Here is a 12,386-nt window from a genome sequence, read left to right as displayed (position 1 = left end):
ACCGTACTACCTTACATTTGGGGAAGAATAGCTTTTGTCACACACTAAGGTCTTACCAAATATTGATAAAAATAAATACAAAAGAGGATTAAAAACAAACTACTAAATCAAAATCTTTCTGTAGAGTAGCAGCTTTCACAAAATAAAAGGAACCCAGTTCTACAGGGTTGTACATTCTATAAGCATACAGCCAATTTTATTCCCAGAGTCTTGCACTATCAAAATAAAAGTATCTTTGTCTTGGAAAAAGTCTGATGAAGGCACCAAAATCCTATCATCCGTGTTCCCCCAATGATAGTTACAATGTTCCTATCATCCTTTCAAGATAACTTCAACTTATTAAGAGTTAACATTCTAAATATCTAAAGATATATAAGGAAGTTCCAGCCTCATCTGCATCAGCAAGGCCCTTTCTATTCTCTTTGCTCCTCCCAAATCCTTCGTTTTACCAGCAGGACCACTAGCTAGGAGGATAAAAATATATTTCCATGTTCACTAGCCAATAAACAAACATAGCCATTGGTGCAGGAAGACTTAACATTTACAATACTTCCGAACTTGTTAAAACTTAATAAAATCCAACTCCAAAAGCTAATTTCATGACCCCTTAGTATTCTCAATCCGGACATTTAATTTTGCAGCCCTCTTTGGTGTCTGTCTCTTCCATCTTTTTTCAGTTTTACCCTGGAGGAACCCTTGAAAAAACTTTCAAATTAAGGGGATCCTCAATGTATATGAGTGTGAGCACTAAGTTGAAAGATACTCTTGTTTCACAGAAATCCAGAACTGTCAGAAGAGGACTCTGAGTTCTTCCTCTTCTCTCAGTGAAGAAATCCCAGGCTGAGATTTTGGGAAACAGTTCCTCACCCAGTCACACACCAGTGTTGGGAAAAGGAGGGGAAATGTTATTTAATTTGGTTTTGCAGTTCTGCAAGAGGAGTTTAAATAAGACCTGAGACTTGTTGCTTTCTTCATTCTCAAACCCAAGTGGCTGTGGAAACATTTCAAGAGTGCCTTATGCAACATAATTATTCCAAAGAGTCAGTTTCTTTTAATCTAAGACTCCTGTCACTTTTAAGAAGAAACATTTTTCTCCAGGCCCTTGCAGAAAACTGTTCATTTGTTCTTGCAATGAAAAAAATGTCTTCTAAATAGACTAGTTTCTGTAGCCATTCTTCGTCTTCAAAGCATTTAGCAAAATCTGGCCTAGTATTTTATTGTACTTATAATTTACTGGTAATTCACCTTTCAACTCAAATATCCTGTAGAGAACTCTTCCTCTGGTAAGTACTGGATTTCTGTATGTAGGAGATTTATGTGCTCTTTGTTCAGGTTTTAGTTTGTTTTTTTTTTTAAACATTCTTGCATAAAATGGATCTTTAATTAAGTTAACCATTTTTGCAACATTATTTAAAACTTTCTTCATTTCATCTCCAAGTTTTTAATATCAGCACTTCTCTGTGAAGAAAGCAGTGTGCTGTAACATCAAAGTCAGGATTTTCTTTTACTAAAATGAGGCAAAACTTGTCATGGAGCCAGCCACTGATGGGGCACCAGGCGTACAGATGGCAGACTGTTGTTTTTCAGATATGAAGACCTATTAAATTTATACTGATCATTGTTTTGGGAGGCTCCTAGCAGGCGAAAGTTTCCTTGAATTTCCTCATAATTTACAAATCTTGCTATAGCATGACAAATATTCATGAAATCTGTTGATTCATCAGCAACTGCTGCTGCTTTTAAACAAAACCTCTTTAGTATCATGTGACATAAGTCAATTTATTACATTGAGAGAAAAGTCTTCAATTTCTTGTACTGCTTCTTGACCTAGCATTTTAATGTTGGTACTGTTAGATTCTTACCAACTATATGAATTTTTCTTTCCTGGAAAAAGTTCTGCTACTACATAATTTGCTTCCTAAACCTTTTCACTGAACATGATTTTTTGAACAAAAGCTTTACTGTCTTGATATTCCAAAGCCATTAAAATAATTGTCTTTATTTGTCAGGGAGCTATGATTTATAGTTACAACTGCTGAAGCAAATGTCCGTTTGTAAGTTGCATTTCACAAAGGATATGGAATGGAACAGCTTGAATAAGTCCATTTACATTGTAAAGTAGCTTACACTGTAAAGAATTTGCATGCCTTGCTGCACTAGTATACTGTAATAACTCAGAAGACTAATTCTTCATAACTAACCTCATCAGAAATATCTGTAATTTTATGCCTAGAATGAACACTTCTATCTCACACCTTGCCTCCAAAAATTGCAGCAATGCACCATCAGATTTGGTTGTAACAAATGTTACGAAAACATAAAAATGGGCATAGCTGCCACTGCAGGGAGCGCAGGTTCGATCCCTGGTTGTCGAACTAAGATCCCACATGCCTCGCGGAGCAGCCAAAGAAAAAGGCGGGCGGGGCATAAAAACTAAACAAGAAAATCACAAAAGGTACAAAAACTTCACAGAACAATACACTTCTAACCTATATGGCCCATGTTTTTGCAATGTTTACAACAAAGTGGCAGGGGACAGTTGAGCTGCTAAATGCAAAAATTCCTTCCTTAGAATGAAAATTTCCCTCTGAGTTTCGATTCACAGAGCTTGCTCACTCCCAGTCAGCTGGCAGTGCAGAAGCGGGGGAGCGGGGAAGGTAATCAAGAGGGAGAGGCCAACATCATCCTCCCGCCACCCTCCGCTCTGTGCAGTAGTGTTCACCAATTTATCCATAGCCTCTTCTAGCTCAACCAAATGCACACTGCCATACAGGGCTGAAAGATCTCTAACAAAGCTGTTAACGGGGCTGCTCAATTATTGTGAGTACAGCATTATGCAGCACACAAACTCAAAAACAATATTTTTAGTAACAATTTTATATAGAATCCCAGCAACATCTCACAGGACCGCAGTTGAGAAATCCACCTCCAACACCAAATGATTTCTTTTCCTATGAAAGGTCATTTCCATGTGACTCAGATCCTTCTGTGACTTGACTTGCAAGTTCAGGTTTAGCGGCCCCCTCACTCACCACATGTGTCTCAGATACTGGTTCTGTCTGACCCAGCTCCTCACTATCCTCTGGTACCACCTGCTGGTTATTTTTTCCTTCTGCTGCGTCCTTTTGATTTGATTTGTCACCAGATTCCAATTTAGCTTCTTTCCCATTTCCTGTTAGCGCTGCCTGCTTTGCATTAAGCTGTGACGAGTCCTTGGCACTCTTCACCACCTCCTGGAGATTGTATTTTCTGAACAACGTGTAATCTTTCACAACACTCAGGCAACAGACAGCTTTAATGATTTCTACTACCACTGTGTACTGTGGATTGGTAAGATCTACTTTATTTTCCGAATTGAGGCTGCCTACTATTCCTGTAACAAAAATAACAGGAAAACAGGCTAAGAAGGATACCTTTAAGCTTGGCGGATACAAAAACAATCTTTCATCTCCTCCTATTTAGAATTTGTTAAAACAATATGTATATACTAGTCCACTCATCAAATTCCACTCTTCTACATGGACTTCCATCAAATTCCCTGAATGCTTTCAATAAATAAATACAAATAAAATCCTGAGACATTTAACAACAGCACTTTTTTCCCCAAAGAAAATTCAATCTTGATTTGGAAAAGACTTTAGTATCTAACTACCAAAAAAAAATCTCATACCCAACATATTGAAAAGTTAGGTTTGATATTATTTAAGAGCATTTTAATATATTTGTTCTACACTCAAAAATGTAAGCCTTAAATCTCAAAAAAAAAAAAAATCTTATAAACAAGTATTTACCATGGCACACCTATGTAAAATCACTAAGAGAAACATACCTGCCAATTCTTTGATAACTTCTTCTCTATTCATGTGACTGTTATTTCGAGATTTATATACAATCTGAAATGTCCCTTTGTTTGGAGCTTTAAACCAGGGTTCCAAAAATGTTTCTGCATATTTTTTCATATCTTCTAAGAAAGCCTTGCATGTGCCTGAGATGGGTAACATTCGTAGAATAACCCGAGTCTTCTTTTTCTTGGTTTTGTATATATCTTGGAGAATATGATGCACCAATTTCTCAGGTTCTAAAATAAAAACTCAGCACAGAACAAACAGGTAAGTTTAAGAGTTCTCATTTTAAACTCTTCAAACTCTCTAAAATGAATTTTCATTGGCAGTGACATAAATTGACAGTAGAGTAGAAAAAATCATCATAATGGATTTTAAACAAGTTTAACCAACCATTTTTCCCAATTAATATTTCTTTGGTGCCTACTCTGTATTAATACTGTATCTCATATTTTAACTCTGCTTTTATCAAAAACAATTGTTCTTGAAGACACTGGAGTTAACTTATTTGTGATGTCTAATTTATCTGATGGCAACACCATGCTATTGTTTTCCTGTATCAGCAGCAACTATCGAAGTAATAAACATTAAATAGTACATGCTTTTTTACAAAAACAAAACAAAACAAAAATCTGCAAGTCACTTAAAAAGATTTAATCAATCCATTAGCTAAGTTTGTACAGAAGTCTAGATTTCAGACCTCAGAGGAGCCCCAGAGCCATGAATGCACAAGATCATAATGTAGTACTCAGGAGGCATCCTGACTATATACGAGTCTGTTTTGGGCTGCTTGGTGTTTTCAATATTTTTAAAGTAGTTAGCTACATTTAAAAACCTAGAAACTTCTCCAGATTTCCAACTTCTTTTGAAAAATCAGAAGATCTGGCTCCCCTAAGACTACATTCCCAAATGACTGGAGCCATTCCAAACTGCCTGGGGTTGAGTAGCAGCTGCTCCTTTTAGACAGAACCGTGTATTCTTGTTTTGCCTAAAGTTACATACAGATAAAGTGGCAAAGCCAGGTTTCTACTCCTAAGCCCTATGTCCACCACCCCATTCTACCTCTCCATATGCCTAGTGCTAACACGGTGTAGAGAGGATGCAATCAAATGATTAACTGAGCCACGCCCATCAAGCCATTTTGTAGGCAGTGTTCTCGGAGACAGGTGTCCAGATATTACAGGATCAATCATCTTAAAATGTATTAGTCAGACACACCTATCCCAAGTGTCCTGATGAAGACTACATTATTTGCTCCACTCTCCACTGACTGGAATCTTCTCAGCCTCATCTCTGTAGACGCCTTAATGTCACCAACTTCTTTCTTCAAGGCGGCCTCCACATCATCATCTTCTGCCTCACTTCCAGAGGGTTGCTGATCCTTGTCTGCAAACTGTTTGCATAAAACTAATGAGCAGAAATGCCACAACAGCTTATGTTAAAAGCTCTTAATTAACTACTCATGTGAAACCCCCAGTGGCAGATGATTCAATATTGACAATAAAGCTTTTTATTCAGACACCATTCCCTCCAAAATGTGGAGGAAGAAGGAAGTTCACTCAGACTGTGGTACATATCATTTGAAAATGTTTTCTAAAGCATCTTGACAGTCTGGGGCAGAGGGAAATGTGCTGGTCAGATGAATCATTTCAGGGTGGACCTTAATCCTATCAATAGATATGACTGCACCTTATATGACACTCTCCTTTCATGAGACTGAACCGAATAGTTATGAAGTTAAAAATCCTTACTCCTGTTCTACTGAAATAGTTCAAGAACTTGCTCAAGCTGTCAGTGTAGACAAGACACGCACTTGTTGCCCACTCGGCTCCACTAATGGGATTGCCAATCAGGCACTAATGGTAATTTTACACATTTATGGAGATTTTATTGTATACCAGGATGTTATTTTATGTACATATGAAATTTTTATTATTATTATTATTTTTTGGTGGTACACGGGCCTCTCACTGCTGTGGCCTCTCCCGTTGCAGAGCACAGGCTCCGGACGCGCAGGCTCAGCGGCCATGGCTCACGGGCTCAGCCGCTCCGCGGCACGTGGGATCTTCCCGGACCGGGGCACGAACCCGTGTCCCCTGCATCGGTAGGCGGACTCTCAACCACTCCGCCACCTGGGAAGCCCCATATGCAATTATTTTAGCCAACCTTCTTAAGTCCTATCATTATTCTCTTTTTTACCTAGCTCAGCAGAATTAATAACATGCCTATCCCCTGAGCTAGTAAATGACAGTACGTGAATTTAAATGCCCTCTGTACTATGCTCCTCCACTTAATTCCTTGGGGTGTGCATGTGTGTACTGGTCCAAATCCTAAGACAATAATATAATTATTTCCAAATTGGGACAATGAGACTTTATACGGTATTGTTTCAAAAAGTTCTTACTTTTTGAAATGTATTTTTATATGCATTTAAGAAGTAACTAGCACTAGTAAGTACTAAAAACACTATTTTAGAGATGTTATTGCTTAGGACAAACACATTACTACAGCCATAATGTTCAAATGGTGGTAAGGTATGGCAAAAACCTTAAGGACGAATGAAGTGTGCCCTTGTGAACTTGGACCAGCTAGTACCTACCTAACCTACTTCAACCTCAGTGTCCCAGTGAGCAACACTTCACAAAGCGACGATGAGAAGTAAATGTCTCTGAAAGAGCTTCAGAAACAAGGCCTGAACCGCAGGAAGCAATCTATACATGGGAGCAACCGTGATTAATGATGGGGAAAAAAAGCCCAAAGTGCAAACATGTAAGCACAAGACCGGGTAAGGGTCGGGAGCCGAGACCTTGCGGGGGGGGGGCGGAGAGGACACAGAGGCGAGGACACGCCCCCTCACCGCCACTCAAGCTGCCAACCTCGCGCATGCGTATACAGGGAGCCGGCCTGCCACCCTTCCCTCCTCCCTCAAGCCCGCCCTCCCCGGGGCTGGTACCTTTTCTGGACCATACATGTCGTCTCCGTATTCGTTGAGCAGGCTGTAGGCCTCCTCCACGCACTTGCGCTCGTTCATGTTACAGGTGATGAGAATGCCCTGTAGCCCGGGCTCCAGCTGCCGAGGCCCGCCGCCATCGCAGCGCCGAGCCCGTTTGGCCTGCGCGTACTGAGCCTTGCCTTTGCGCTTCCCGCCGCCAGGCTGAGGAGACTGCTGGACGGGGGACGCCATGGTACGTGAGAGCTGAGGCAAGCAAGAAACGTGCTTTTCCACGGCCCTCGCGCCCTCACTTTTGCTGGCGCAGGCTGATTACGTCAGGTGTGCGCGATTACCTCACCTAGTCCCGCCTCCAAGCCGCATTTCCGGCTCCGCCGGGTCCTAAAGCCGGTGGGCGGCAGGCTGCCGAGAGGTGGCGTGAGGCCCGAGCCTCGCCAGGATTGACAGGCACTGGCTTTCACCTCACCGCCGGAAAAAGGGGTTTCCCTAGAGAAGTGGCCTGCCTGCCGCAGGCGGAGGCGGCTTTGCGCGTCCAGTATCAGCGGCTTTGCAGCCATTCCAAAAGTGGCGGTAGTGGCACTTTCCAGAACGTTGATGCCGGTTCAAGCCTCCTAGATTCCGCAACCATCCTTAGCACCTGTTCCCCCAGCCTACCCTATAATTCTGTCAGCTTCCCAAAAGTTCCCGATAAATTCCTTTTCAGCCTAAATTTGCCAGAATATGTTTCTATGTGACTTAACAACCAAGAATGGTTGTTTGTCACACTGCTTTCTCTGGGGGTTTATCCCTAGTCTCAGCAACTATCATGTTAATATATTATCTTTCAAATATCGTTGAAAAGATGCCACTCTTGAAGAATGTGTTCAGGAGGAGTAAGTGGTCCCCACACTCAGCCCCAACTACTCCTCAGGTACAAAGTTGTTGCCAGATTTCAGTTACTACAAATCCTAGAGGAGGTAATCTGCAAAAGGGGCACTGACCTGAGAGTCAATAATCTTTGATTCTAACCCCAGATTTACCATTATTTCCAAAAATCTTATCACCATCTCATTTTTTCTTTCATCTTTGCTTCTGCCTTTACTTTTCAGAGTGTCATCTGTGGAGATTGCATAGCATATATTTCTGGAGGTCCTGAGTTGCTTGTGAAAGGCAGTCTCGTTACACTGGCCTTGCTGTGGTGTCAGGAGGCATAGAGAGAGCTGGCTGGAAAACTTTTTTCTTTTCATCCTCAGTGCCTAGCATAGTGCCTTGCCCATAGTAGGTGCTCGAAAATGTTTTTGAATTGAATTCCACCCAAAAAATGTTCAATAAACAAAAAAGGTTAAGACTCATGCTGTTGAAAGGGAAAGTACGCCCCAGTCCTGATCCCATTAAACCATGTCATAGAAGCTGGAAAACAGCATTGGTCTCCCCCAGAACCTCTCTTTCACTAGGTGAATTTCAGTTGCCCATACACTACCCTCTGTCGTTAGGATCTTAGAAGTTAGCATACAGATAAAAGTTAAGATACGTAGTTTGACCCCTAAGCATATTTGAGTCCTACATGCTGGAGGTGCAAATCAGGAGGCAAACTTGAAAACCAAACTCTGTTGTATTTCACGTTTGCTATGTTGGGAGAAACCCTATTAGGTGAGAAAAATATGCAAACTTGAAACCCCCAGTCTAGATATCAGAATTATATAAATTTCCCCCTCATCCAGTGGCAACTTCACATTGACACTTCCACTTTCTCCTGAACTAGGCCCTTAATCCAGCTCTAAATAACTCAGCCTGTGTTTATTCTTGATTTTTCTTTATTCTTTTTCATTTTTTTCTTCATGACTATGACTTCATTATTTCATTTAGAGAGAGATTTCCTTGGCAATGCTGGAAACACAATTGTACACAGTTTCTGCTTATGTGAACTTTCACCTCCTTAGGGCACCAATCATGGTCAGTGGACTAATACCTATCACTGGACACTAAGGGCTCTATGATGTGGCTTGTAAACCCCTCTTCTGGCTCCTGTATTTGTGTTTTTTAAAGAAGAAATGTTGACATTATAGAAAGTGGCACTTGACATCTTGTGGAGTGTATAATGGTGCTCTGAGGAATTTGCCTTTTATTCTAACTAACCTATTTGCTTCACATATTCAGGAGGGCTTACAGTCCAACAAGTGAGGGGTTGGTGTAAGACATTCTAAATTTCCTTTTGCTTTATCTTCCTAACCTTCAAAGTTACTACCATTTAACTTATACTTGTATGTTCAGTACAGAATCCGTTCTGGCCCTGAGCACCACACTCTTAGATACCCTTCATGTTCTGACCTCGCTATCCATCCAGGGTTTCCTGCCTTATTCTCTTGATACCCAGCATCTTCAGATAATAGATGTTCTGATACTGAACCCCAGTATCCTCCTGACTTGATTGCTCAACACCTGCCACCTTCAGAGTCAGTATCATGTAAGATTTAAGAGCCCAAATTCTAAAGTCAAATCAAGTTCAAATCCCAGTTCTGCCATGCCCAGGCTGTGGAAGTCCGAGCAAGTTACCTAAGTCAAGTTTCTTCATTGACTTTAATGGAAAAACACTTTAATGGAAATGATAATACCCACATCATGGGCTACTGGGAAAATTCATTAAGGTCAGGCATGACAAGTGCTAAGCTCATAGTTACTGTTCAACCAATGTGGACTTGAAAACAGTTGTGGCTCATCAAAGCCTAGATTTTTTTTTTTTTTTTGGCACTAGTATCCATTCCCCAATCCAGTCTCCTAAATTCATTATTTATCTCTTAATCTCTTATTTCAATGTTTCTTTTGTATGTGTAACGTATTGAAAGTTAAATTTAATCCTTTTAGGAAAGAAGCTAGAAGGGAAATAAATCAAAAAATAAAATAGTGCAAAGTAAAATAAGATAAAATACATAACACCTGCATGCCCTTACCTCTGCCAGTTGGCTCCTGCCAATATTTGATTGAATGACACCCCAGGTGTTTCACTGGATTTGTCTCCTTAGCTGACAGCACTTGTGTCATACTTGCACTTTCATTACACCTGCAAGCTACTTAAGAAAGATGTCCAACAGACTCATCCCACAGGCTGGAACCTAAATTTGAACGCATGTGAACTTGGGTCTATCCCTGGAGAACCACATTTGGCCTGGCTCTTTGCTCCTATGTGCCTCTTCACTCAGCCCTACTGGGTGTTCAAAACTCCTGATCCTGGCCTCCCCCAGTTTGCTTCATCCCACCATTGCTGGAGTCTCAATTTTGACAGGTATGCTTCTCTAAGGCAAATTTTGCATTTTGTGGACCTAGGTCCTTAAAGGCAAAAGTGAATGAATCTTTTTTTCCTCCAATTTTCTTCTCCAATTTTATACCCTATACATGTATGAATCTTTCTTAAAACTTTTCCTGACGTTTCATGGGTACTTTCTCCCTACTCATTTGAGATTTTGTTTAATAATCTACATTTAAATTTAGTTGTTTTATTATTTAGTTCTACTTCTTTGAGTATTTCTAGATCCCCCTCCTGCTTCTTACTTCCACTTTATTATTTAATTTATTTTTATTTTTGGCTGCGTTGGGTCTTCGTTGCTGCACACGGGCTCTCTCTAGTTGCAGCGAGTGGGGACTACTCCTGGCTGTGGTACGTGGTGCTTCTCATTGTGGTGGCCTCTCCTGTTGTGGAGCACAGGCTCAGTAGTTGTGGCACGTGGGCTCAGTAGTTGTGGCTCACAGGTTCTAGAGCGCAGGCTCAGTAGTTGTGGCGCACGGGCTTAGTTGCTCCGTGGTATGTGGGATCTTCCCAGACCAGGGCTTGAACCCGTGTCCCCTGCATTGGCAGGCGGATTCTTTTTCTTTTTTTTTTTTTTACATCTTTATTGGAATATAATTGCTTTACAATGGTGTGTTAGTTTCTGCTTTATAACAAAGTGAATCAGTTATACATATACATATGTTCCCATATCTCTTGCATCTCCCTCCCTCCCACCCTCTCTATCCCACCCCCCTAGGTAGTCACAAAGCACTGAGCTGATCTCCCTGTGTTATGCGGCTGTTTCCCACTAGCTATCTATTTTACGTTTGGTAGTGTATATATGTCCATGCCACTCTCTCACTTTGTCACAGCTTACCCTTCCCCCTCCCCATATCCTCAAGTCCATTCTCTAGTAGGTCTGTGTCTTTATTCCTGTCTTGCCCCTAGGTTCTTCATGACCTTTTTTTTTTTCTTAGATTCCATATATATGTGTTAGCATACAGTATTTGTTTTTCTCTTTCTGACTTACTTCACTCTGTATGACAGACTCTAGGTCCATCCACCTCACTACAAATAACTCAATTTCGTTTCTTTTTATGGTTGAGTAATATTCCATTGTATATATGTGCCACATCTTCTTTATCCATTCATCTGTTGATGGACACTTAGGTTGCTTCCATGTCCTGGCTATTGTAAATGGAGCTGACAGGCAGATTCTTAACCACTGCACCACCAGGGAAGCCCCTTACTTCCACTTTAATCAATGCTCCTAAGAATGAATCCCTAATGGTAGAATCTCAGGCAGTTTTATAACTTAGAAATGTTTCCATTTGCAATTCCAATCATACTATGAACTGCACATTCCACCAATACATAACACTAGTCTTGAATAATACACTAATGCAAGAAGTATAAATTCAGAGTAGGTATAGTATGTATTGGGTTGGCCAAAGTAAAATGTTACGGAAAACCCTGAACGAACTTTTTGGCCAGCCCAATATTTAGGAGCCCAGGGTAACTCAGGTATAGAGGATCTTTTAGCACAGATGAGGCCAAATAAGAATGATCTACATGAGTACTCAGTTTGAATAATTTGTATTTAAATTAAAAATTGGAGGGAAGTTGGAACTTCCTTGGTGGTCCAGCAGTTGACTCCATGCTCCCAATGCAGGGGGCCTGGGTTCAATCCCTGGTCAGGGAATTAGATCCTGCATGCTGCAACTAAAGATCCCACGTGCTGCAACTAAAGATCCTGCATGCCACAACGAGGATCCCACATGCCACAACTAAGAACTGGCACAGCCAAATAAATAAATAAATATTTTTTTAATTGAAGGGAAGTCAATTAGAATACAGCATTCAGTGTACAGATGAACAGAGAGACAAACTAATTGGGAACACACTTTGAAAGTCCAACAGTCTTGGGTTTAAATACTAACTCCACTACTTTGCTAGCCTTATGACCTTGGGAAAGTTAACTGCTCTGAACTTCGTGTTCCTCATCTGTAAAATGGGAATAGCTATAATATACACCTTATAGGTCATTGTGAGTATTGACTAATTCATGCCAGTCTCAGATAAAAATATTCAATAAATGTTAGCTGCTGCTGTTTTGTTGTAGCTGTTGCTAATTGGAAGGTTTGATGAGGGTAATTTTTATCAAACCAGAATTGAGTTTAAGGCCCAGGCTTTTTGTGTTGGTCAGTTGGCCCTGAAGTATCTCCAGTCACCATTTACTGATTCCCAGGACCTGAGAGATACCTTATTATATCTTAGTGTGTGAATATGGAAAGATTTACAAGATACATTGGAAACTGGGGATAAAAGTCAAAGTGAGGTATGTGTAGTATGA

General features: G+C 40.7%; 1 protein-coding gene across 1 annotated transcript; it reads right to left on the bottom strand.

Moving 5' to 3' along the window:
* Positions 1–1,339: 1,339 nt before the first annotated feature.
* On the bottom strand, positions 1,340–7,086 carry THUMPD1 (THUMP domain 1 NAT10 acetyltransferase adaptor). The gene is made up of 4 exons (XM_082858181.1): positions 6,796–7,086; positions 5,061–5,235; positions 3,830–4,078; positions 1,340–3,373 (listed from the first exon to the last, which is right to left on the bottom strand). The coding sequence occupies exons 1-4, from the start codon at positions 7,024–7,026 to the stop codon at positions 2,952–2,954; spliced, it is 1,077 nt and encodes a 358-aa protein (XP_082714307.1). The 5' UTR covers positions 7,027–7,086; the 3' UTR covers positions 1,340–2,951.
* Between the last annotated feature and the right edge of the window lie 5,300 nt (positions 7,087–12,386).

Source organism: Leucopleurus acutus, assembly GCF_964270905.1.
Source record: "Leucopleurus acutus genome assembly, chromosome: 16".
NCBI lineage: Eukaryota > Metazoa > Chordata > Mammalia > Artiodactyla > Delphinidae > Leucopleurus > Leucopleurus acutus.
This window is presented reverse-complemented; position numbering and strand designations above follow the sequence as displayed.

What these genes read in the sequence shown, in the direction of transcription:
- THUMPD1 (XM_082858181.1), bottom strand. Translation starts at nt 7,026, where the DNA reads ATGGCGTCCCCCGTCCAGCAGTCTCCTCAGCCTGGCGGCGGGAAGCGC. An exon ending in CATCAGGACACTTGGGATAG is followed by an intron (nt 4,079 to 5,060) that starts GTGTGTCTGACT and finishes TTTTTATTTTAG; the next exon opens with AACCTGAGAAATTGGTGCAT. An exon ending in AGTTATCAAAGAATTGGCAG is followed by an intron (nt 3,374 to 3,829) that starts GTATGTTTCTCT and finishes TTTTTGTTACAG; the next exon opens with GAATAGTAGGCAGCCTCAAT.